Raw genomic sequence first — 23,879 nt, 5'->3', positions numbered from 1 at the left:
TCATGCAAAACAGTAACTGAAAGATTGTGGCTACATTTTCCTATCTTAATGGTATTAAAGACTATGAAAATACATATAAATCCTACCATATACAGCAAATACATCTTTTATTTCCTTTATAATCACCCTCAGGGCTGATTCAATTCCATAATTCTTAGCCATGGCATGGATATCATTGCAATAAAGTCTGTTCAGGTCCAAAATCTGAAAGCAGAAAAAACAGAGATACAAGTCAGTACAACAGCTGGTCTGTATTTCTAAATAACTTAAGATAGATAATTTTTTTCCCTCCATTTTTCATGAGCTCTAGCAGCACCAACAGTTACAGAACAGCAAGGCAGTAGCTCAGAGTCACACACAGACAAAAATTATGCTGAGGATTTGAGTTAAGCAGCATTAAATACATAACTAGGAGCATTTGGAATTAAAATTCACCACAGGAGAAAATCAACTGAAATCACAAAAAGCAAGCCAGCAAAATACACTAGTAAAACATGTTATGGCCTTCCAAACAACTCAATGCAGTGCCCAGTGTGTCTCAGACAGCCAGAACTTTTAGCAAAAGAGAAGATGCAGCTTAAAACAATCCTGTATTTGGAGAGCTATGGGCTAGATGGGATAACAGAACTATTCATCTCCAAGCTCAGCAATTCATTGAGATGGAAGAACTCCCTCAAGTAACATTTAGAGAGACATGAGAGAGAAGAATGGTGTGAAATCATCTGTCATTAGGGCCTGGCTGCTGCACAAACACTGATTTGCAAGCTGCCCTTGAGAAAAGGCTCTGCTGAGCTCTGAGCACATCTGGGGATAAAAAAGAGGAGGAAGACAGTTCAAGAGCTGAAAAAGCTACACATCACCCCAGAGGAATTGAAATGACATCCATCATCCAGCATCTCCCCCAGAACACAAAAGATCATTGAAGTCTGGGATTAGAAATAGATTACACACATCAGAGTATTTGAAGAGCTCTGCCAGGTTTATCCCTTCTGTCTGCAGAACAAATTCCTGCTGTCCCTCCCTGCTGGTGCTTTCATTCAGCAGGCAGCGAGTGATGCCCTTCACCTCGTGGATCACCGTGCTGTGTGCCAGGGACCCCAGCAGGGAGGAGAGGTCAAAGTACACCTTGGTCAGTGGCAATGCCAAGGAAACCTAGGGGAAAAAACAAAAAAAAACCAGAGTGTAAGGAGGCTTGAACACCAGCTCAATAACCAGCACACTTCTTTTCAGGCAAAAAGACAAATGGAATTATCCTCGTTGTGCGTTAAGGAACATAAATGCCTGACTGGAATTAGAGCTGAATGATGGATTGCTTTTGAGGTTTCTGAATTTACAAGGACAGCTTTTTTGGGATGTTTTGTTTGTTTTGTTTTGGGGGTTTTTTTTGAGTGGTATATGTTTGTTGAGGTTTTAATTTGTTTTTTAAGATGTTTACATTTTTTCCCAACAGTCCAGCCATCGCTTTTGTTCATCAAGGGCTACACAGCAGACCATCATATGCTAAAAGATTAAAACACAATAAACCTGCAAAGAACTGTTTTTAGAAAATGTTACATGAGGTGTTCTGAAAATGAGAAATTACTAAAAATTACATCAAAAAATACATTTGTAGTGCCACTTTCTGTATTCATATGGTATTGCTGAGACAAAACAGCAGCCCTGCACTTAGAAGATCCATTTTTTTATGGGAGCTACATGCAACCACCCACAGATGTTCCACCTTACCTCACACCAGAGCTCATTTTTGGTGTCAAACATGTAATCCTGTATGGATGGGTGGCTCTCCACAACAGCGCTCACTCGCACCTCTGCTGACTGCAGCAATTGATCTTTCCCTTTTTTACTCTGAGACACAAAGGGAAGATGCTGAGAATCTTCACCCTCTGCTCTGTTCTGATCCTCTTCAGCATCAGGAGTCCCCCCTTCTTTTTCAGATTCAGCCTCTTCATCTTCCAGATTCTCATTAGCATTTTCTTCCCCGTTCTCTTCTTCGCTCTCATAATCAACCTGCAAAGAAATAACATTTTGTTTATCTGAGCCAGAACTGTGCAGAGACACAGCACACCATGAACAGTTTCATTCTGGAATGTTCTTCACTGCTGAGTTGCAATAATCTTGACCCTATGGCACAAAGAAATGCAATTTTGTTGTAAAGAAAATAATACAACAGATTCAGTTCAGTCCTTATTTCTTTATAATCTTACCACTATTTCTCAGCACAGTCCAGAATGCTCCAGGATGTTGAGACTATAGAAGAATTCAGTTTGCTCTCCCTGAGAAAGTCAAATTTCTTCCCATAATCCAACTCTAATGATGGGATTCCCTCAGAATTTTCAATTACCTAATCCTCTTGCTGAAATTAGAGCACTCCATCTTTTAGGATCTAATTACAAAGTACTGAACATAGAGAAACATGCAGGGAGACTACTTTTTAAGAGCCACAGTAAAGTTTTAAAAACAATTAGTGGCATGAAATTAGCAAAATGTAAAGTTAAGGTGAACTTCACACAGAGAGACTGATTGCCAGACACATCCACCCAAATGCCTAATGAAAAAGGCTTCAGAGAAGGGCCAAATGAAAACACTTCAGCCCAAAGCTGATAGTTTCCTATCTCCTCTCAAGTAGGGTTTGGATTTTTATCAGTATTTTGTTTCAGTGAAAGTTTTCTTTCCCAAGTCAAACACAGAAGAAATAGGGAATTAAAGAGCAGTGCTGAGCACCTATAAAGTCATTACCTCTTCTTCCTGGTTTTTCCTCCGTTTTCTTTCTGTAGCATCACCATCCCCTTCATCAGCTTCTGCATCAACAATGTTCTCTTCTTCCTCTGCTACAGCTTCCAGACCATTCAGTGTCTAAAAATTTATGACAGACAGAAAATCAGGCTGCCTGCTGGGAAATATCAATAGCATCAAAAGCTTCAGCCAAACATTTGGAAATCAACAATCTCTTGTTCAATGTTCTACCTTTATAGACAAATTCATTTCTATATATCCACTGCTATTAAGAAATGAACTCACACTCCTGATAACTTCAACATTTAACAAGATGAATGTCTACAAGATGGATAAGCTGTCACTCTGCTTGGACAGTCCTTGATGGGAGTGGCAGAAGGAACATGCAAAAGCATTTCAATGAACAAAGGACCTTCCCCAAAGTTTTGACAGCCATTGCTCCAACAGGACACTGATCTGGGAGCAAGCAGAGTGATAGGCTTGTGTCTCAAAGAAGCCAAAATGAACAGGTATTTTCAGAGTACAGTCCTCAGCAAATGAGGATTTAATACATAAAAACTTTAACTTCCTTGTTAATTTTATGAGAATGCAAAGACAGTTTATGTATGAAGTATTTAAGTAGTAATTTAGTACTGATACTTTTGTCTGCACTGAAACATGCTACACTTTTCCAATTATGATTCTCAACAACAGTGAAAGGAAGTGAGTTGTTTTTCAGGTGATGTTTTTTTGTACCTTGTCTTGGTCATCATCTAAATCCTTCCGAGTTGTCTTCCGAGTGCTGACTTCATTAAAAGATGCCATCTTTGCAGTCTTCCTTTTAATTGCTTCCAGAAGAACTTTAAAGAACCTGACAGAAGAAGCAACTCAAGAATATCAAACTCAGCACTCAGCAGTGTGACAGAAAATCTGAAGTTGTGAAAAAAATTATTTATTTTGGTTAACAAGCCAGGCAATTCATAGCAGGATATTATTCCCTGCTGGATGCAGAAGTACTTCTAGGATAATGCAAATAATTTTTGTCAGCACTTTCTCATTCATTTAGGAATCAAAAGGTTGGTATGAGCTCTGATACTGTCACAGAGGTACATCTATCCAAAGCATAAAATTATCCATTCATCTGGATATAAAATCTGCACATCAAATTAACCTGCAGAAGAGATGGTTCATTACTGGACTTGAATAATAAAATAGCCAATTTCATTCAGGACATAAAAGCAACTGTGCAAATTTTTTCTGCACATCTGCAGGAACTGTTGCTCTAAAAGCCACACCAGCTGTAATCAACCACATGCAAAGCCCATAAAAAGGCAAAAGAAGAGCAAATATTAAAGTATCTGAAAGCAAATTCACCTTGTTTCCATGAAGTGCAAGATCTGCCTGGGCTTCACACATTTCTCCTCTTGGTAATATTCATGGGGCAAGAAATGGAATTTGATTTTGTAGAGGCGATGCTTGTTCAGCTTGTGCTTCACATGCAGGGATTCCTCAATGTCCACTTTCTGCAAGACCTACAGAACATTCCCAAATAGGAAAGTTCCTCCTTTGGTGAAGACATTTCATTTATTTCCTGCAGTTCCAGTGCTTTCCACAGGAAACCAGAATTACACAAGGCTAACAGGCAAACTTTTCTGGAGGCTTTGCTCCTGGGCAAAAGGACTGTACCCTACTCCACTTTTGGCTTAAACTCTTCCCAACAATTAACTCAAACAATACTGGAAGAATAGCCTCACCTGCCACCCAACTCCTTCACAAAAGATACTCCTTCAGGGGACCAACAGCTTCCTTTTACTGACCATATTCATGGAGCAGGACAGTATTCCAGCACACAGCTAAGTCTTAACTTGATTTTTGCTGCTTTCAACTCACAAGAGTAAAACAGAAGAGGGGAGGGCATCTAGGAGAGCACAAGGCTGCACTCCCAGGAAGAGAGGGAACACTGAACTCATCCCAGGGTATTGAATCTCCACAGAGACATGTTTTGCTTCTATTGAGCACAGATATTTGTGTGAGATTAGGAAGGGGTGGGGGACAGATAGAAAGGTGTCTATCTGAGCTCTATGTCAATCACAGCCAGATTAGCTTGTCTCAAAGCCAAAACAGAATCCCTCCAGTTTTACAGATTGAGGAAAATGGGCTTGAGAAAAAGCCAAAGACTATGGCATAGCAAACTACTGAAAAGCTCAGATGAGAGCTTGTTTGGCTGACTCTCAAAGGATGCATGAAAAGGAGGCTCACCTCAGCTAAGCACACTCTTGTGAGCTGTTTCTTAAGCTGTTTGACCTTCTTGAGAGCTTTCTTGGTATTGAACACAGGAACACTCATCATTGGTGTTTTAATTTTTGCACTGGCCACCATCAGTATTTCTCGCAACCTTTAAACAAAGAACAATCATTCAAATTAAGCCATAAAAGCATTGTGCAAATGAAGTAATTATCTAGGTAATTTCATTAGGCAGAATGCAGCAACTGGCAGCTCCAGCAAAGCCATGTGCAGCAAAAGCTGTGGTTACACTGCACTGCTCCTTTGTTCTGTTCTGACTCCCCACCAGGCCCAGCACAACAGCAGCCCCACTGCCCCATCATGCCTACAAGTGTACCTAGCACAATTATATACCTAAAATAAAGGGCCCACTGAGGACACAGCTTTCTCACCTTGGAATTCCCAATGTGACATTCATTTCACCTCTTCCAGCAAAGTGAAAGGTGTTCAGAGTCATCTGTGTTGAAGGCTCCCCAATACTCTGAGCAGCAAGAAGCCCCACAGCTTCTCCTGGGTCACAAAGAGAACGCTGCCACTTCAAATACAACAGATTCTTTAATCTGGAGACAGCAAATGAGATGTTTAGCTCAATGTACAAAATAAAATCTCAGAAAAGAATGAACAGTTGTTCAGTTTAATAAAGTTACATCTTTGAGACTATTTCTCCTGGTAGCTTACAGATAAATATGCTGCAGAAACTGAAAATTGTCTATCCCCATCCGACAGTGTTTGTCAGACAAACAGAGCCCATTAACACAGAACTGGGGCCTTGGCCAATCTGTATTTTATTTCTGCTGCCAATTCCCAGAATGTCAAAAGAGAGTCCATTTACTCCCACTTGCACTTCCTAACTGCCTTGCTAACTTGATGCCAAGCTGCATCAAGAGCATACTTTGTTTTTCATGATTACCATGAAGTATTATTTTATATGTATGGGGACAGCACTACATTGCTGATGCTCCAGAGAGGCTTTGCTAAAGCCCTCAGCAGCATGGAAAATTCAGGTTTGGAAGGAACAGTTAAGCAGAGCCTCTCCACTGCACACTAAGCATGTTTGCCTTTCAAGAACCATCCTGAAACTCACTGCTTAGTTTCACAAAGGCCAAAACAGAAACAAAGACTTTTAGCAAACTCACTTCAAAAGGTATTTTGGGTTTTGGCTCAGTGCAAAGAAGAAGAGACTCAGAGGTTTTTACCTATCAGAAGAAAGTGCTGGGCACATGTAACTCTGGCTGTTCTCAGATTCCCATTTATTGATATAGCCTTCCACTCCATTTTCAAATGTTTCTGAAACAGATGCAAAATAAGTATCTGGACGCCAAACCCCAAGGCTGGGGTCAGGACACTTATTTGTCTTCTTCAGATACTTCCTTTGTTTCTTCTCATCAAGCTCATACCACATCTTCAACAACTGAAAATAAGAGGAGGTTTTTAAGCTGGCTGGTTTTTCCACAGGATGACCACAAGAAATCAAGCAGCAGTGAAAGAGGAAAAGACAACTTGTGTAGAATGTAAGGGTGTACACCACAGAGCAAACAGCTCAGCTACAATATGCTGTTCCCCTTTTCCTGATACAACTACTCCAGAAATCAGTGAAATATGGCCTCAAAGAATGATTTTAACTGGGAGTGAACATCCTCAATACATTTAAACCTTTACTTGTAGCTGACTCTCACCTCACCTATCCAAAGCTGGCATAAAAAAGGAGCTTATTATTAAAAGTGTCAAGAGCAACACAAATTCAGCATAGCTCAATAAATAAACCTCTGATTTAGAAGAACAGCTTTTGCAGACAAGCTCAAGAATCATCTCTCAACACCTTCAATGTGGAATTTCATGCTACCTGCCCAAGTTCCACCAGGATAAATTCCTAGTGACAGCAAGGCTGTGAAGCAGGACTTGTTTGCATTTTGTATCCATATATACCATCTTTATTACAAGCCATGTCACAGATACCAGTGCTGTGATGGACAAGAGGCTTAAGAAAGAGTATTTTTTGGAAAAACTAGGCAGGGCTGGCTCAGCCCCCTAATCTTTGGTATTCAAACAGGCTCTCATCCAGCTAGCAGACAGCTGTCCATGCAAGGGAGATTTACTTTGTATACATGAGAAAAGGCAAATAACCCACTGATAAACAGGAACAACCTCCCCAAACCATTCACAAATATGACCTGTTTTCTAACAGCAAGTTTATCTCCATTTTTAATCTCTTCCCTAGCACTAGGGGCCACAGACTTCAATAAATCTCTGCTTATCACCCACCTATTTGACATGATTCCTTTAAAAGACAACTTGTTTAGTTAGACTGTGAAACACTTTGGGATATACAGAGCAATTAAAAACAAGATACTGAATTCTGTAACTTCTTTTGAAGGATTTGGTCAGTTTAACTTCTTCTCTGTTACCTGCAAAGTGGCAGGATCTCTTCCATTCTTTATTTCACCTCCTGGAAACTGTGCTTTCAAACTTGCCAATTTCTTTTGGGAAAACAACAGAAAGCCTCCTTCTCTTTGCACAGAGTTTTGGTGTCTGGCTCGCCACTTCTTGATGGCTTTAAACTGCTGGTTAGCTTGGTGAGACTCCATCCTTGCTAAAGCCTCATCCAGATGGTCTGCCTTCTGGATTACCTGTAAGAAAGTCATTGTGTGACTGTTCTTCTCTCTGTCCTCACTGTACCAGAAAAGGCAAAGCAAACTGAGAAGGTCATCTGTCACTGCTGTAAAACAAAGCTGGTTTTCAACCCAACTGAGACAAAACTCTTTATAACTTTATGTTGTTATCACTCAATAATAAGCAGTGGTGATAGTGGTAAAAGGAAGTTAATCAAACTTGACAGACGGAAAAGTCATCTTTGTTGAATTCAAATGCAGAGTTAGAACAGACAGTGCTTGGTGCTCTGCTGAAACTGAGACTACTTAAATCACACTGCAGACTTCAGACTGCTTCCATATTTTGAACAATAAAATAAAATAAAATTGTACATTAGTCTGAATGTAACAGAGACAAACAAGTGTTGCCACTGGATCCCTGACAGATATGCCAGATGTTAACCATGTGTTTCAGTCTCCCTTTTACCCCTCATAAATATTTAAGATTTAGGTGTTCTACCTCATAGTTTTCTGCAATGAAAGGAAACTGCTCAGGTTGTAAGAACTGAGTTTTAGGGATATCAAGCCCATCTTCCCCATACAGAAACTGCACCACGCTGCCATCACTGTCTCTCACAGTCAGGTCATACTGAACTACCAGTCCTTCCAAGTGTTTGATGATACACCTATTCCAGAGGGAAAATAAAAAATGGGGGGGAAAAAAAGAGAGAAGAAAAATGGCATTAAGAGGCTACAAAGCAACAGGAATTACACACTCTAACAAAATCACTGTTTTCATCAACATCCTAAGTGTATGTAGGGGCTGATCAGGAATTCTGGAAGCCAAAATCCTATAGACACAAGGCTCATGTAAAATGCTTAATTTGCAAAGCTTTCAGCATGTTGCTCCCTCCAGCCTCCTTGGACTCATCTGACTTAAAATGAAACAGTAAATTACCCTCTATTTCTGCAGTCATGCTTTAACAGCTTTCTGAAAGAAAGGGACATCCCTACTTTAGAACTTGTCACTACCCTCTGAAACAATTAAAAAGTTCCATTTTCTTCTATATATACTGGAGCTGCTGTTTGAGAAAAGACAAAAGCCACTCAGTGTGGCCAAGAAAAACTTCAGTTGCCTGAAACTTATATCTATTTGTATTTGTACCACAAAAACAGATTTCTGCCAAAGGAGAAGCTTCTGCTCTTATGTGCCAGAGGCAAATTTGAAATGGCAATGTTCCAGTGGATCTAGATCTCTAGAAAATTGTACTTAGAACAAGCATTCAGACTATTTTGTAAAAATCAAATACAGTGAAGTTAATCTAAGCACTACAGGCACTTATAGTCTACAGAATGGTCTCAGAACAAAAGATAAAAATCAAGCAACCAACAAAAGGACTTTTAAAGGCTCCAGTTCTAAACCATGCCTCTCACCTTTGCAGGTACCCAGAACGGCTGGTTTTGACAGCTGTGTCCACAAGACCTTCCCTGCCAGCCATGCAGTGAAAGAAGAATTCCTAAACACAAGCACAATACCATCAGCATTCTGCTAAAAAGTGCATCAAATCTGGCAATTTATGTTCTTCCTCAAAAGCTTCATATGAAATCAGGGTGAACAAATCTCATTTATAGCTGTAGATATTCTCTATTAAAATATCAAGACTTAAACTTCATTATCAAGACAAGCAGTCTTAAACTTACAGAAGGTTTGATCCCAGTGAGAAATCTGCCAGTCACAAATCCTCCTGAGCTAGGGGAAAAATCATAAGGCTGGAAACATGGCAGAGATTTGCCAGATGCCATCAGTGGGGGTCTTCGGCCTTCCAGCTCAATCTGGCCCAGCAAACAAGAAATCTAAATGTGGACAGGAAAAAAAGGAAACATCACTTTTCCATCCAACTTTTGTTCACATAAGCTTAGTAATTTTTATTGAAAATTACAGCAAAAGAAGGTCAAATGTTCAGCAAATGCTCTGTAGCTCAATGTGGATTTGTTCATGAAATGTTCTAGGTACTGAGGGGCAGAAAATGTGTGGAGATCTCACTGGTTTTTAAAGTTATTCCAGTATCCTGATTCATCCTCAAATTACCTCAACATCTCTTTCTGTATACTTATTTTAACACAGAGATGTGAAACTACAAACACTAAATATTTTTTATGTCCCTACATAACCCTCACCATCTCTCAACAGTGTACTAAAAACAGAACAAAAACCTCAACCCAAAATGCAATCTCTTTTGAGCTGTGGTCATTCTCTCCATTTTAGATGGTATTTTCATAGTGTCTCTTGCTTGGTGTCTGTGTTGCAAATAGTAAAATGAAAATGTATCCTTGCCACTTCTACCAAAACCAAAAATTATGTTGTTCCTATCCAGAAGTTGAAGGAGGAGAGGGTCAGTCTCCAACAGAGGCCAGGAGTTTTTTCTCCTACAGTAGGTTTGTTTGTATAAACTGCAGCATTCCTTCTCAAAAGCAGTTCTGCTATTTCAATAAAACCTCATGAACTGTGGATTCAAAAATAGGTTATAATAAACACTGACTCTCTTCCATCACCCACTGAGGTCTTTATTACATTCTTCTAGCATTTTTCCATGACAAAGTCCAGAATGAGAACCTTGCTCTGGTATCAGATATCCCCACAAGCTCCCAATGGCTTATAGTCCATGACACACCACATCAGCACACTGCTGAGCATATTCTGGCTGTCATTACCTGCATTGTGTTTACAGTGGATCCTTTGGCTCCTGACTGGACCATCAGCTGCAAATTGTTCTCTGGAAAGCTCCTGTGGAGACCAAGGGGCATGCAAACCTACAGAGTTTGGGGGGAGTGAAGGGAACAAAACCAAACATTATTAATAAAATAATAAACACAGGAAATTCCTGTGGAAGGCTTTAACAAAGTGCAACAATGAGGAATCACAAATACTCATATTTATAATTTCAAAATCATCTTGAATAGTAAACCATCTCCCCACTCAGGGAGAACAAGGCTGAGGAGGAGGCAGCACGTGGAGCCTCATGCTGGGGACAGATGGAAAGCTTCAGCCTCCAGAAGAGTAAGCCACTGCTCATCCACATTAATTAACTTAATTAGAAAGTTAAACAAGATTAGCATGCACAGATGCCTCAATGCCAACCTTGTTGATTTCATTGTTGTAACTGTTTACTTCCTCCTTGAATTTCATATCAACCATGTTAAAATCCCTCTGGTCTTTGCAAAGATGGGCATCCTGCCACTTCCCTTGGACCTCCTCACATGATGCTGTTTCTGGCAAATTAAGAGCAGCTCTAACAGCCTGAAAGTAAAATATAGGAAGTTTTAGGTGTTAAACAGGCAGTAATTCAAAAATTTTACAGTATGGGAAAAAAAAAAAAATCTGCAAAACAGACTTACTTCAATACCACTCTGCCTTGACCTTTCAATGATTTTTTTTCTTTTGTGGTCTGCTTCACGTTTAACCAAAATATCTTCAATCCCTGTTAAAGACAGACAGAATACAATGGTCTAAACTGAAAAAAAAACCATCAAGGAAGGAACCTTGGGTGTCAGAGATTTTGAGTGAAGAGCTGGGAAAGTCACAATTAAAGTTAAAATGATGGTTAGACTCAGGGCCTGCAGCTGCAGTTTGACAAGAAGAAAAATAAAAATCTGAATAATTTTTGGATGGAGTAGTTGTAAACCATAAGAAAAAAAAAGGGCAACATCAGCTAAGCAGTAAGAATGCAAAATCAACTCCCTGATTTAAGAAGTCTTAACTTCAACACTCTAAAAAATCTTAATTGCTGTACTTGAATAAACTAATGCTTTATGGACCAGCCACATAAAACTGCTTTTTTTTCTTCCATCCACATAAAACTTCCTATTAGCTAAACTTTTCACAATCTTGCATTTCATAGCTTTTTTTTTTCCAAAAGATAAATTAAAAATACAGATCCTTGAGAGGACAGGACCAGGAAACAGATTAAACACTGGAACCTGAACTCCTGTGAGCTGGAGTGTAAGGAGTCCTGCCACAGACACTAAAATGGACACTAAAATGGCTGTCAAAACACCAAACCCCAAACTCCTGCCCAGTCTCTCTTCTCTTCTGATGTGGGCCCAGGCTTGTTATCCTTTCCTAACTAGTTTTTGGACCCTGGCTTTCAGGAGTCCTGTGTCTTAGAGTTAATCAGTCACCTTCTTCACTCCAAAAGACACCCCTCCCTTTTCCCTGGCTCACAGCAGTCTCTTGGTCCCTCACTACTGCTAACAGCTGACTGTGTCTCTACAACCCTTGAATGAGTTTGAAAACCTGCAATGAAAGCTTTCCAAACTGATTTACCAAAAGTTTTACAGTAAAATATGATGTACAAGACTTGATCACCAAGCCCTTAAAGTTCTTTCATCTTGCTTGTCAGCTGTTCTGCTTTCTATGCAATAAATACTTTTCCGAGAAGCAAAACATGAGGTTTTGATCTAAAAAAAAGTTCAACACAAGACACATTAGCAGAGTACACTTTGGCTAGGCAGGACAGAAAAGAGAAATTGTTGGACATGCTCAAGACTGCACCTTCTCTTTATGCTTAGAAGGCCAAAAGGCAAAACCCAAAAGTGTTGGCAGGCAGCTAACCCAGTCTTGCAGAATTTCATTTACAGAATTAGCATGTATTATTGCCCAGCCATGTGTGGTTTCCAGCTCAGGAGGTGCTGCAGGTGCTCACCCATGGTAAATCCCCTGTACAGCTGCAGGTAAGCAGTGAAGAGGCGCCCCAGACACGACAGCACTTTCCCACTGGTTTCACCCCCATAGATCTCATAGCAGCAGTGGACCAGCCCATAGGCAGAGCTGCCAAAATGAGCTTTGTCCAAGACTCCACACAGTAATTCCCCATCTCTGATTATAACCTGAAAAATAAAGCAGAGCTTAGAATTAGGAAAACAGAAATTTTTATCTTATTATGAACCTCTACCGTTTTTTTTCTGTGTAATCTATGTGAAAACTGGTTTAAGTTTAAAAAGCTAACACATTGGTGAGTGGTTAAATGTGGTCAGATTATCTATACTTTCAGAATTTATAGCAGAAATGAAATTTATAGCCACTTGCATTTTTCCACCTATGAAGTCTGACAATGAAGACACATGGTCTAACAAAAACAGATGGAATTTACCTAAGTCAGGACCACAGAGAATTTTTCCTGACTCCCAGGCCTATCCTTGAATCACCCATTTCTGGCAGTAACTGTTGCCAAATATCAGCTTCTAACTTTGTCATCTGCCCTGTTCCCTTCCCTTTCCTTTACTGTACACACAATTTTAATACAGCACAGCCCAGCCAACCCCCAAAGTTGTTGCATACCTGAGATTCACACATTGAATCAAGATTCAGAGATCCTTTTGCAGGTCCCTTTACCCAGGCTCTCCCACCAATTTTTGCTTTCCCAGTCAAATTCAGTGGAGCATAGTTGTCTGGAATGATGTTTATTAACAATGTGGAAACAACCTATAAAGAAGCAGGATGAGTTACAGGAATTGTTTTTTTTTTTGCATAATCACTTCTCAACATAAAAAAATCTGGCACAAATGAGAAAAGCCATGTCCTACATGTATTCTTTCCACTGACAGCAAAGTTTTTGAAAGCCTGGAAATCTGACAAGGCAGGAACATCTTCCTGCTACTCTAACCCCTGAAGGATCAGTGAGTGAGACACATAAATTATTCAGAAATATAAAACAGCAAAATTTTTCCAATAATTAAATATATTAAAAAAAAAAAAAAAAGGCTGCCTGTTGGGTTTTACAGCTCAGAAACACACAGCAAAACCTACATGGTGATGATGAGATCTGGCCTTCCAAATGCCCTTAGCAGCACTTGTTTTAGCACTAGCACTCTGCTCACTTTGAAACCACCAGCTTTCTTTAACCCAGTAAATGATAAACTACCTGCTTTCCTGTCCATAATCGCTGTGGCTTCATAATGGCTGGAGGAAAGACTTTGATTTTCCCTTTTTTGTCTGTCAGCCCTCGGTACACAAGCTCCATGTACTGCTCTCTGGTGAAAAAGCAGCCCCGGATTGTCATGCTGACTCCAGAAATCATGTGATCCTGGATCAAGCCAGGAAGTGGCTTCCCATCCTAAAGAGGTAACAAGAAAAAGGTGGTGGGGTTAGTAATTTGTGTAATTTGTGTTTCCAGCTCCCAAATTTATTCCCCCTGGATAAAAACACTCGGGTAATTTGTAAAAAACTCATTCCAGCACTACTCTACTAACTCTATTGAATCTCCTCTGGACACTGACACCCAAAGGAACAAGATTGTTGTGGAGAAAGAACACAGAAGTAAACCTCAGAAATAAACTGATTTTTTTAAAAATTATCTCATTTATCATTAGACAAATATAAATATAATATATAAATATAGATTACATATATTTTATTAATATATATAATATATATTATTAAAATATATATTACTAAATTTATTATTATATATTATTATATTATAATATATAGTATATTATATATTATATATTTATAATATTTATAATATATTATATATAATTATTTATAATTATGTATAAGTATAATGTATACATTATTATTATATATATTATTATATATATTATATATAGTATATATATTTTTTTAATATAATATATGCAAAATAAACAAAAATGACTGCATCTAGAAACGAATTTATATACCACCTAGCAATAAGTTTATGGATTCATGTGAAGGCATTCTGACTTGCCTTGGGCACCAGGTACTGCCTGTCAGTGATGGCCAGGGTGTACGCCTCGGCCCTGCCCAGCTCGCTCTGCGGGAAGTGCGCGTTCATCTCGTCGCCGTCGAAGTCGGCGTTGTAAGCCTTGCAGTTGGCGTAGTGCAGCCTCAGCACCTTCTCCCCGGGCAGGATGCGCGCCCGGTGCGCCTGGATGGAGGGTCTGTGCAGCGTGGGCTGCCGGTTCAGCAGCAGCACGTCCCCGTTCTTGATGTGCCGACACACCTGCCACACACGTTCGGCTCAAAGGACTCGCCTGTCTCTAAACGCACGCGCACCCCAAACATCTGCTTTCTGGTATTTGTGCTCTGTGCAAAACTCAAGACTGCTTGCTCCTGAATGTCTTTCTGCAAACAGCTGTTCCCCACTAACTCCCCCAGGTCACACCCAAAGCCCACTAGGCTGAATTAATACCTGCTACAACACACCCTAGACTAAGGTAGTATTATGACCCACTAGCTGAGGCAGAGGCCAGGAATCCCTTAATTTCTGCTATGAGTACAACACAATATAACCTTATCTAGAACAGGGTCTCTCAGAACAGCCTCATTTTAATTTTTCTCTTAGTAACATCTAAATATCCATTTATTATTAACAAGAGTATGGTGAGTCGCTTGTACAAACGAAATATCGTATGTTTAACTCTGTGACAGATTCTGAAGAATTGACATCACAGAAATACTCAGACTTAAATTTCAAATCTCTGCTAAGCCTTTAGGAGACAGGGTAATATATACAATGTGAAAACTATTAAACACCAAAATTTAGCCCTAGCAGCTAAATAGTAGGTTTTTTAACTCTTGCAAGGGATGGAGATACAGTTAACAAGTTTCAAAGGTTGATTAAACTGTAGCATAGAGGAGAAACAACTGACATGGAATTAATTAGGTTGGAAAAGACCACTCAGATCATGGATCCCAACTGCTAAACCAGCACTGGTGAGGTCACCACTAAGAATACTCTGCATGAACGCCAAGGACTGCGCATTAGAAGAAAGTAAAGGCAGGGAAAATGGGGTTTAGAATTTGAAAAAGCATCATGTTTTTGTTCCTACCCCCTCAAGCAGAGGTGGAGGAGGGCTGTGCCCATACTCACAATCTTCAGGCCTGTCTGGGGTGCCCCTGAGGAGGGGGTGAGCAGCTGCTTGGCGATGGCCTCGCGCTGGGTCAGGCTGGTGGCGCTCAGCACCGTGCGCGACCCGTCCTCGTTGATGACCATGGAGGCACCAGGGTGCACCTTGGGGCCATTGATGACAGCCTGCCTCAGCTCTTTGACATTCCAGGGAGTGACTGGCTGGGGGTAAGTCAGTTTGGTGGCAAATACCTAGACAGGAGGGACAACAGGAGAGAAAAAACATGTTGTTCAATTTTGGCTTAAAACTCTAAAAGTGACTGATAAAACAGCATAAAAAATTAAGAGATATAATGCAAGCATAAATTACTGATAAAACAGCATCAAAAATTAAGAAATATAATGCAGACATAAATTACTTTAAGCCCTTGAGTGCATCTCCTCCTCAGTCTACTCAAATGTCAAATAAATCAATTCCTGTTTTAATATCCTCTATCAATTGTCCTTTTTACAATTTCGACTGCAGTGTAAAACTCAATTAGCAATTAAAGAAAGCAAGCACGGGTTTAGCTTCTGCAAATCAGCCAACATATACAGAGAAAAAGCACATTATCATCAGGTTCACTATTTTCTGCAAAGATAATATATGAAAAGCTCAAACTCAGGCTTGGTGTCATCCCTATGAAGTTAAAAATCCTTAAGGATGAACAAAATTGGTGACAGTATCATGGCCTTCTCTTAAGGCAATACCTCAAAAAGACCATAGGAGGAACAGGATCTACTTTTAAAGTCTGCACAATTCCTAATCCCATGAAGCAAGTACAGCTTGCTTTTTTTTTTTTTCTTTCTCAGATGTAGCATTCTTACTTTGTAACAGCAAGAATTTCCTGCTCTTCAGTGCTCCTTCCTTATTAACAGTGGGCAGGGAAGCCTCTAGATTTGAAACTGCTGCTGAGGTGCCAGCAGAGCAGTTCAGCCCTGAGCAGAAGTCCTTTGTTTATGCTCACCATAGGGATGCCAATCTCGTTGGTCCCAATGTACATGTCAGGGCAGATGACGGAGCGAGCAGCGAAATCCACGCGCTTCCCCATCATGTGCTTGCGGAACAGCCCCTCCTTCTTCTCCAGCAGCTTTGGAAACACAAGGCAGCAATTAAAACCTGGGAGCATGGAAAACCAGGTGGATCCTGGCAATGATGAGGGGCATGAAAATGACCACATACTAACAACAAATAGACCACTTTTCTCTTACTCCATCAGCCTTTCTTTTTTAATTCTGATTTTAATGCTACCCACCTGACGAATGCCAGGGTATTTTTCTGTTATCAGCTTGTCCATGTCACTGTCAAACACAATGTTGACATGGCTCTGCAGACGTATCCAAGCATTGTACAGCTTATCTGCAATGCTCTGTCCTGGAACTGTTGTCAGCACAGAACGGTCCAGAGGTTCACTATCCCCTCCTGTCTCCTACAGAAACAGAAATTAGAAACTTGGATACAACATAAAGTATCTTCTACTTACTAGGCTGCAGTTAGCAATTACAGTATTAAATACAGCAAAAGAAACATTCACTATTATTTTGCACTGGCAGTCAGTCCATGTTAGGAATCACTCTAACTAGAAAATCCTATTCTTAAATAAAAGTAATATAAGTCTAACAGTTTTTATCACCTACATCACTTTGTTTTCAGTCTAAAGGCCACTAAACCAGTCTCATTCACAACTCATTGATATCCTGTCAAATGTTTTAAGAACATATCTCCACCTAGTGGCTACATTCTGAGTAACTAACATTTCCAAAATGTTTTACAGTCCCCTAAAACTGAGTCAAATGTCCAAGACCCCTCAATGATACAAATGATGAACAAATATGGAACAAGGCAGCTGACATGTATTATTATTTATACCATGCAACTATGTGAACTGTCAGAAGCAGACAGGTATTGTTACTACTTAAATTATTTGTGAAATTTTGGGTCCTACTTAGACATCAACTATAAAAATTAAACATAATCACAACTGGCTCCACTAGACTTAGAAGCTAAAGTGGTTCTTTTCACATGATGAGATGCTGGTAAAGTTTTATTGTGAACTGTCTGTGCTGTACATATTTCGTTCTCCACAAAAAGGAGCTTATTATGTCTCACATACTAACACAAAAAAATCCATGAGTAAGAGAATCTAAGCAAGATGTATTTTCCCTTTGCACCAGGTAGAAAACAGCAGAGGGGAAAAAACCAAACAAGGTGTGGAACATCTCCACCAGCAGATATTCCAACAGCTCAGGCAAAAACTGTTACAGAAACAGCTTAAACACGAACCTTCCTGAACTCCACCCACACATCCAAAAAACCAAAGAATAAGAAAACCAACAACTCTTACTGTTTGAATTCCTTCTGTGATTTTTATTGGCTGGCACTGTTCTTTGGCCATGAAAACCAAGAGCTTCCTAATCACCTGGGCATCCTTCATCACAGCCTGCAGGTTGACAGTCTGCCCGTTGGTGAACAGGCGATCGCCAACGCGATTCACGGGACGGTACCTGCAGCAAAGCAACGCTGCTTTAGGGGATTAAAGCCACTCAAAACATCATGGTGAACCTCAAACGTTCTATGCTCCACCTTCAGGGTATGGAAATTAATCCAAACTAACAGAGGGCATTTAAAAATTCATGTATTCTGCTGGGATAGTTATAAAAGATGCTTAACAAGAAATTCTGTTAGTATTGTGCAGTTATAATGTTCTATAATAATTTATTATACTAACACTAAAATATAATTTTTCCATAATTAGTATTTCAGTCTTCTAACAAATTCACTTGAAGTTACAATAGAATTTATCAACAATTAGTAGTGTGTTTTTTATTATTTAAACACTCCATTGACACTTAAGCAAACCAGTGTCTGTACTACAGGAGTTTGGATCTCCAACTCCTGCAAAGGATGCACTAAACACTGTGATTTCTACAAAATTTTGGAGGGTAAATTTTACCTTGAAGGTGGAACCACAAGTAGGTCTAAAAAAAACATGTCTGGACTGAATCCTGAACTCTCATGGGGATTCATCCCAGGGAAGAGGTAACGCAGAAAGAAACCTAAAAAGATACAAAATATATAAACTCATTCTCATTGCTCTTGTTTGGGAATCCAAACCCCCAGATGATGCACTTGGTCAACCAAGTCAAAAGAATCAGCTAAATTAACACTATTGAGCTTGTTTAAAATAAAAACATTCAGGTTAGAAAGAACTGCCACTTTTTGTCACACAGGTGGTATTTCAGAAACATCTCTGGACAGAAATATACATCATAGCAAAAGGAGAAAGAACAACCAGAGGAAGAAAGTTTCCAGCTGCTGATTGTGACTGATTAACAGAACTGCTTTAGTTTCTCCTGGCAACTGCAGACAGATTCAGAGTACAGGCAAGTCAAAGAAGAAGCTGATAAATCCATTCTCAGTCTTTAATCAGTGTAACTGTGGGCACAGCACCATAAGAAAATCACTATTTGCAAATAACAATTGTGATTTGTGGGGAGCCAGAATTTGAGAATAACTGATTAAAGTGTTAATTTAGCTCAGGTCTCTGCATTCACTGGCTGCTAATCCTCCTGTCACCAAACCTATTTTGCAGCCAGGAGCCCTTATAGCAAAAGTTAAAAGATCTGACAAGGAGTTCATACTGGAAGATTTGCAGATTTGTCCACTAAATAGTAAGGAAAACAAAGTAACACTGCTCTTCACAACCATTACCTTCATTCTTCCACAGAGCCAGGATGTATTCCTTGGCAGTCATTGGTGTCAGGTATCCTCTCTTCCCTAGCTGGCTTTCATCAATACCTGAAAAAAAAAAATTAAAAAAAAAAAAAATCTCAAGACATTTCAAAGAAAGTTTGCATGGGTTTTTTTTGTTTGGTTTTTTTTTTTTTTGCTTACAGTGGTGCTTCCAGCTCAGAGAAGGAACACAAAATATACTGGCTGACATCTACATCAAAATTATAATTTAAAATGCTTGCTTTGGGAATATGAAATTAAGTAAAAAAGAAATAATTTCAGTAACTATGAGTATGAATATAAGCAACAGAAGTAAGACTCCACTCTAACATCTAAAGTTTATGGCGTTTTTTTGACTTACAGTGGGCTGGAACCTTTTTTCAAATGACCTCACCCCCTGACCAAAACACAGATCAAGAGTCAGCCTGCAGCTGGGGGAACTTTTCAGTGGGGTTCAGGTACTACCAGTGAGGTATCAAGGTCCCCATGAAATACCCAACTGAAGGAGACAATAGCACCAGCCAGCAATCCATCCCTATTACAGGTGGGAGTCTGTGCTACCTCTGCTTTGGAGAGGAAGGAAAACACATGGTTTTGCTAGTGAAAAGCAAAAGGACCAAACACTTTCAAAACAAAGCAAGAGATTTTAGATCTCAGTTTCCATAACTCGATGAAAAGCAATTGTCCCATGACCTCAGACAGTTTCCTATTCTTCTCTTGGGTTAGGTCCAGAAAGGCAGATTTTTGTACACTGGAAGTTCAGCTCTCCATTCACCCAAAAACCTTTCCATTGCTTAAACAGAGGTGCATCAATTCCAAGGTTAAAGGTACTCCCTTTGAGACTTTAACATGCACAGGCAATGCACAATGTACCTAACTGTGTGATCCATCTCAGCTCAGAATAGAGAATATTTCCCATTTTGCTTTTTCAGCCACAGCTCCAGATTTAATCTAGTATTTAAATCAAAGAGTAGAAAACAAAATAAACTCTCTATGGAAACCTTTCCTAAGGGCTAAATAACACACATAAATGTCTGCTTCAATGTTGTCTCATTGTGTAAAGGGTCAAGGATACAAGAAGGAAAAGGTTTAAATTGATTCAAACAATAGGCTAATTAATCATGGAAAGTGACACCTACTTTCCTTTCTGTCTTTTACTCTTTAGAGGAAATTCATTCATAAGAGTTAAGATTACATGATCTTCCTTCAGAAGCAGGTCATCTTCCTCCTAATTAATCTTATCTGTAGTTGCTCAGTTAAAAAAATCCAGCAGAAAATCAATTGCCTGCCAAAAATGAAGTGCCCCAAAACCACCCTAAAGCTGACAAAGATGATGCTGTTGTACTTCTTTTCCTGACACAGAGACACCTGAAGCTGCAAAAGCACAACAGACTCTCAAAACAGAAATTTAATGGAATTGGGTTCTCTCTGATTCCCAAACTTACTGGTTTAGTTATAATCAGTATTTTCTATAAGTGAGTTCCAAGTGCACAGTCACTGCTAAAAATCCTCCTTAAATGCAGGGGGAAAGTGCAAACATATTTGAGTAGAAGACAAATATTTCACCTGCAGTTTCATCCAGAATGCCTTCCCCTCCTGACTTATGGTAGACTGTGGAAGGATAGGTTACTGTCAGCTTGCTGTTGTGCTCCTTTCGCACCAGTGATCTCCTGGATCTTAAAGGGGAAAAAAACCAAACAGGGCAGGCAGAAAAAGGTTAATATAAATACTGCACTTAACTAGAAAGCAGCTTGCTCATGCAGTTAAACTTACTTGCAGTTTGGGCATTTCTTTGAACCCATGTGTGCTTTCCAGAACTGTGATACCAGACTATTTCTACACTCACAGACATTTTTGACCTGGTTAAAAAAAAAAAAAAAAACCCTTAAAATAATGAATGTAATAAAAATAAATTAAGACATCCTATATGAAGAACTCATTAAATATTATACAAGTAACTTTAGCTATCAGCATGAACATTATTAATATCAATGCACACACATCTATGAACTCATTAATTAATGTCTTAATCTGTAGTGCTCTTTTATAATTTTCCCATTTGCTGGAGACAGACATCCCTCAGTGCTCGCCACTGTCATTTTTCAATTTATTCCATAAAGTCTTTATTTTACAATTCACTACTGGAATTAAAAGCTTTTCACAAATGCTGACTTAACAAGGTAGAAAAGTAACAAAAATCACTTGTTTTGACTGCTCATGAATGCATGATTTACAAAGGGCTTAAGCTTAGCTTTTAAACAAATGATAATGAAATTAAACTTAGCTTATAAACAAATCTGCTCAATGATCTTAGATTTTTAAACTCATTTGCCTCTACTAACCATGTACATTAAACTACATTTAAATGGGAACTAGAATTCAATTACACAAGTCTTCCTAAATATATCACTGTAACTAATTCTGCAAGTTTGCTGGATGCATGAGCTCTCAAAATGTGTTCTGTAGCTCAAAGCAGCCAGAGCATCATACAGAGAAGTATCAACATCTGTAGGTGATATACTGACAGCAGTATCAGATTTTAATATGGTATTTACACATCAAAACATTGCCCTACACAGACACTATTTTCCAGAAACTCAGCAGTTGCACTAACAGGAAATAAAATCCTTTTCAAGTTTGAGACAAAAAGTCCAATAACAGAGTTCAGAACTGGACACCTACAGAGTCCAAGCCAGGGTTTGTTGTGCACATTGCTATTTTAAGGGGATAAATCCCAAGGAATGAGGAGAAGCACTGGCTGTACTCACATTGGAACACCGATCTCGTACTTGAGAACTTTGTAACATTTCCTGAACGTGCCGATTTAGCTCCTCCTCAATTTCCGAGCCTGTCGCATCCGCACATTGCTCCACAAACTGAAAGAACAGGAGGGGAATTGGCAGACAGCTCTATAGCTGTGAGACCATGAATCCCAAAAGGGATGGAGCACAGTATACTTGCCCTGTTCAGAATGATTTCAAGGTCATGGACAGCATGAAGTAACCCCTTCTCCAGCACCTTCAGCTGGCTCAGCAGTAAGTGAACCACAGCTCGAGGACATGTCAGCATGTGGCAGTTCAAACAAGAACCTCGGATGAGAAGGTATAATTTCTGGAAAGAAAGGGGGAAAAAAGGTTATCCTGGCAGATGTACTAGCCTGCACAGTCAGCAAGTAAATACAATTGTTTGGACTTAAAGAAAGTGCTATAATAAATGGGAAATTAGACTAATTTTTAGTTATTCACAGAGAATTTACTTGAAGAAAATTAATTTTAACCAAGCTCATATGCAAAGCATGATCTGTAGATAAATTCTCTGCAGGCTATCTACATAACAGATACATGAAACACTGGTGGCATCTAGAGCAGCTCTGGGACCAAGGCTGCTCTTGCACAGCACCATGACTGCAGCTCCCAACAGCTCATCCCAGAGGACCATGTGGAACCCAAACCCCCAGGCTGTACAATGAAACATTCTGGTCTCAGTTCTACAAGATCCTTCACAAAATCACACTCTACTCAAGGTCTGGGAAAATATCAGTGGGTGTTATTATTTAACACAGCCCTGTGTTATTATTAACACAGTTTTCTCACTCCAGCTGCATGCAGCCCCCCAAGGCCTGAAGGTTGGGAATTACTGCTGCAGGGTTTTAATCCTTGGTCAACACAGTTATTTGACTTAAAGCTGGAACAAGACTAGAAAAGGGTACCTCATCTAACTTTGAAAGTGAGGTTTGGACTCTCAGTTAGTAGCCTGTGCAAAAGGCAGCTACTGTAAATGGTGAGATCAACACCTCAGGAGGAAAATTCATCCCAGCTCAGGTTTGTGAAAAACTGGAAGAATAGAGAGTTGTTCATGCTTAGTTGTTAAAGGAAATTATAATTTTTACTTTGCTGTTCATTTAATTAAAGCCTACATCATCCATGAAAGCCTACAACATCCTACATATTTTAGGATGAATATTCCCCCCTCACCTGCTTAATATTGAGGAAAACAACATTTACAACAAAGTGCATATCTTTCAAAAGCTCTATTTGTACTGAACTATCATGACACAACTAAGCTCTTCTGCTACATCTGCTGTTACTACACTTTAAGGAGAAAACAGATCTTGGCACCTTTACTAATTTCAAGGCACACGGCAGCTCGGGCCCCACCATCCCTTTCAGCAGCAGAAATTAAGTGTACATACATCGAAGAACAGGGGGTTGTAGACAGGCAGAGGCAGCTCTATGTGCCCAAAGTGTCCGGGGCAGTTGCTGAAGTTCTGCATGCAAGTCGCACACACTTCTTTGGAGTCCGGGGGTCCCAAGGCCAAGTCGTACAGACCGTTTACAGCCGGATTCCCCACATTATCCAGGTACTGGGGGTTTGTTATGGGTTTTATGCTCAATTTTCTGAAGGTGAAAGAAAATAATAAAAAGTCAACGGCAATAAACAGCGACACGATACATATTTGAATGGTACAACTAGCACGGGCATTAGTATCTGTGTGATCCTCTCAGCTGATGAAAGCATCCTTCTGAGGCGTTTTGCAAATAAAACGGGAATTTGTGTATCATTGATTTCACGATACAATGAGCAAAATCATTCATATCGCTGCAAATATTTATTTTACATCTCTAGCCACTCTACTAAGAAATCTCATCATATTGTCCGTGTGTCCCCGCGAGCGAAGCGAGAACTTATATAAAA

The 23,879-nt window shown here is 39.6% G+C and overlaps 2 protein-coding genes across 2 annotated transcripts in view; both read right to left on the bottom strand.

Moving 5' to 3' along the window:
- Window positions 1–23,879, bottom strand: part of POLR1A (RNA polymerase I subunit A) — a 28,964-nt gene that overhangs the window by 4,651 nt on the left and 434 nt on the right. The window contains exons 2-32 of the mRNA XM_079306033.1: window positions 23,377–23,581; window positions 22,146–22,295; window positions 21,953–22,060; window positions 20,958–21,043; window positions 20,751–20,860; window positions 19,164–19,250; window positions 18,406–18,508; window positions 17,797–17,956; window positions 16,708–16,881; window positions 16,420–16,542; window positions 15,437–15,664; window positions 14,312–14,566; window positions 13,505–13,696; window positions 12,922–13,065; window positions 12,287–12,470; window positions 10,980–11,062; window positions 10,723–10,881; window positions 10,296–10,394; window positions 9,285–9,437; window positions 9,018–9,100; window positions 8,104–8,269; window positions 7,401–7,622; window positions 6,192–6,406; window positions 5,388–5,555; window positions 4,972–5,107; window positions 4,087–4,244; window positions 3,469–3,583; window positions 2,737–2,853; window positions 1,726–2,007; window positions 952–1,152; window positions 87–204 (exon numbers count right to left, since the gene is read on the bottom strand). Coding sequence (XP_079162159.1) covers window positions 87–204; window positions 952–1,152; window positions 1,726–2,007; window positions 2,737–2,853; window positions 3,469–3,583; window positions 4,087–4,244; window positions 4,972–5,107; window positions 5,388–5,555; window positions 6,192–6,406; window positions 7,401–7,622; window positions 8,104–8,269; window positions 9,018–9,100; window positions 9,285–9,437; window positions 10,296–10,394; window positions 10,723–10,881; window positions 10,980–11,062; window positions 12,287–12,470; window positions 12,922–13,065; window positions 13,505–13,696; window positions 14,312–14,566; window positions 15,437–15,664; window positions 16,420–16,542; window positions 16,708–16,881; window positions 17,797–17,956; window positions 18,406–18,508; window positions 19,164–19,250; window positions 20,751–20,860; window positions 20,958–21,043; window positions 21,953–22,060; window positions 22,146–22,295; window positions 23,377–23,581 — 4,784 coding nt within the window. The remainder of the gene's footprint in view (window positions 1–86; window positions 205–951; window positions 1,153–1,725; window positions 2,008–2,736; window positions 2,854–3,468; window positions 3,584–4,086; window positions 4,245–4,971; window positions 5,108–5,387; window positions 5,556–6,191; window positions 6,407–7,400; window positions 7,623–8,103; window positions 8,270–9,017; window positions 9,101–9,284; window positions 9,438–10,295; window positions 10,395–10,722; window positions 10,882–10,979; window positions 11,063–12,286; window positions 12,471–12,921; window positions 13,066–13,504; window positions 13,697–14,311; window positions 14,567–15,436; window positions 15,665–16,419; window positions 16,543–16,707; window positions 16,882–17,796; window positions 17,957–18,405; window positions 18,509–19,163; window positions 19,251–20,750; window positions 20,861–20,957; window positions 21,044–21,952; window positions 22,061–22,145; window positions 22,296–23,376; window positions 23,582–23,879) is intronic.
- REEP1 (receptor accessory protein 1) overlaps window positions 23,150–23,879 on the bottom strand; it is a 109,836-nt gene continuing 109,106 nt past the window's right edge. The window contains exon 11 of the transcript XR_013774303.1: window positions 23,150–23,161. The gene's annotated coding sequence lies outside the window, so the exon portion shown is untranslated. The remainder of the gene's footprint in view (window positions 23,162–23,879) is intronic.

Source organism: Erithacus rubecula (assembly GCF_903797595.1).
Source record: "Erithacus rubecula genome assembly, chromosome: 5".
NCBI lineage: Eukaryota > Metazoa > Chordata > Aves > Passeriformes > Muscicapidae > Erithacus > Erithacus rubecula.
The sequence above is the reverse complement of the archived record's forward strand: the minus strand, read 5'-3'. Positions and strand labels throughout refer to the sequence as shown.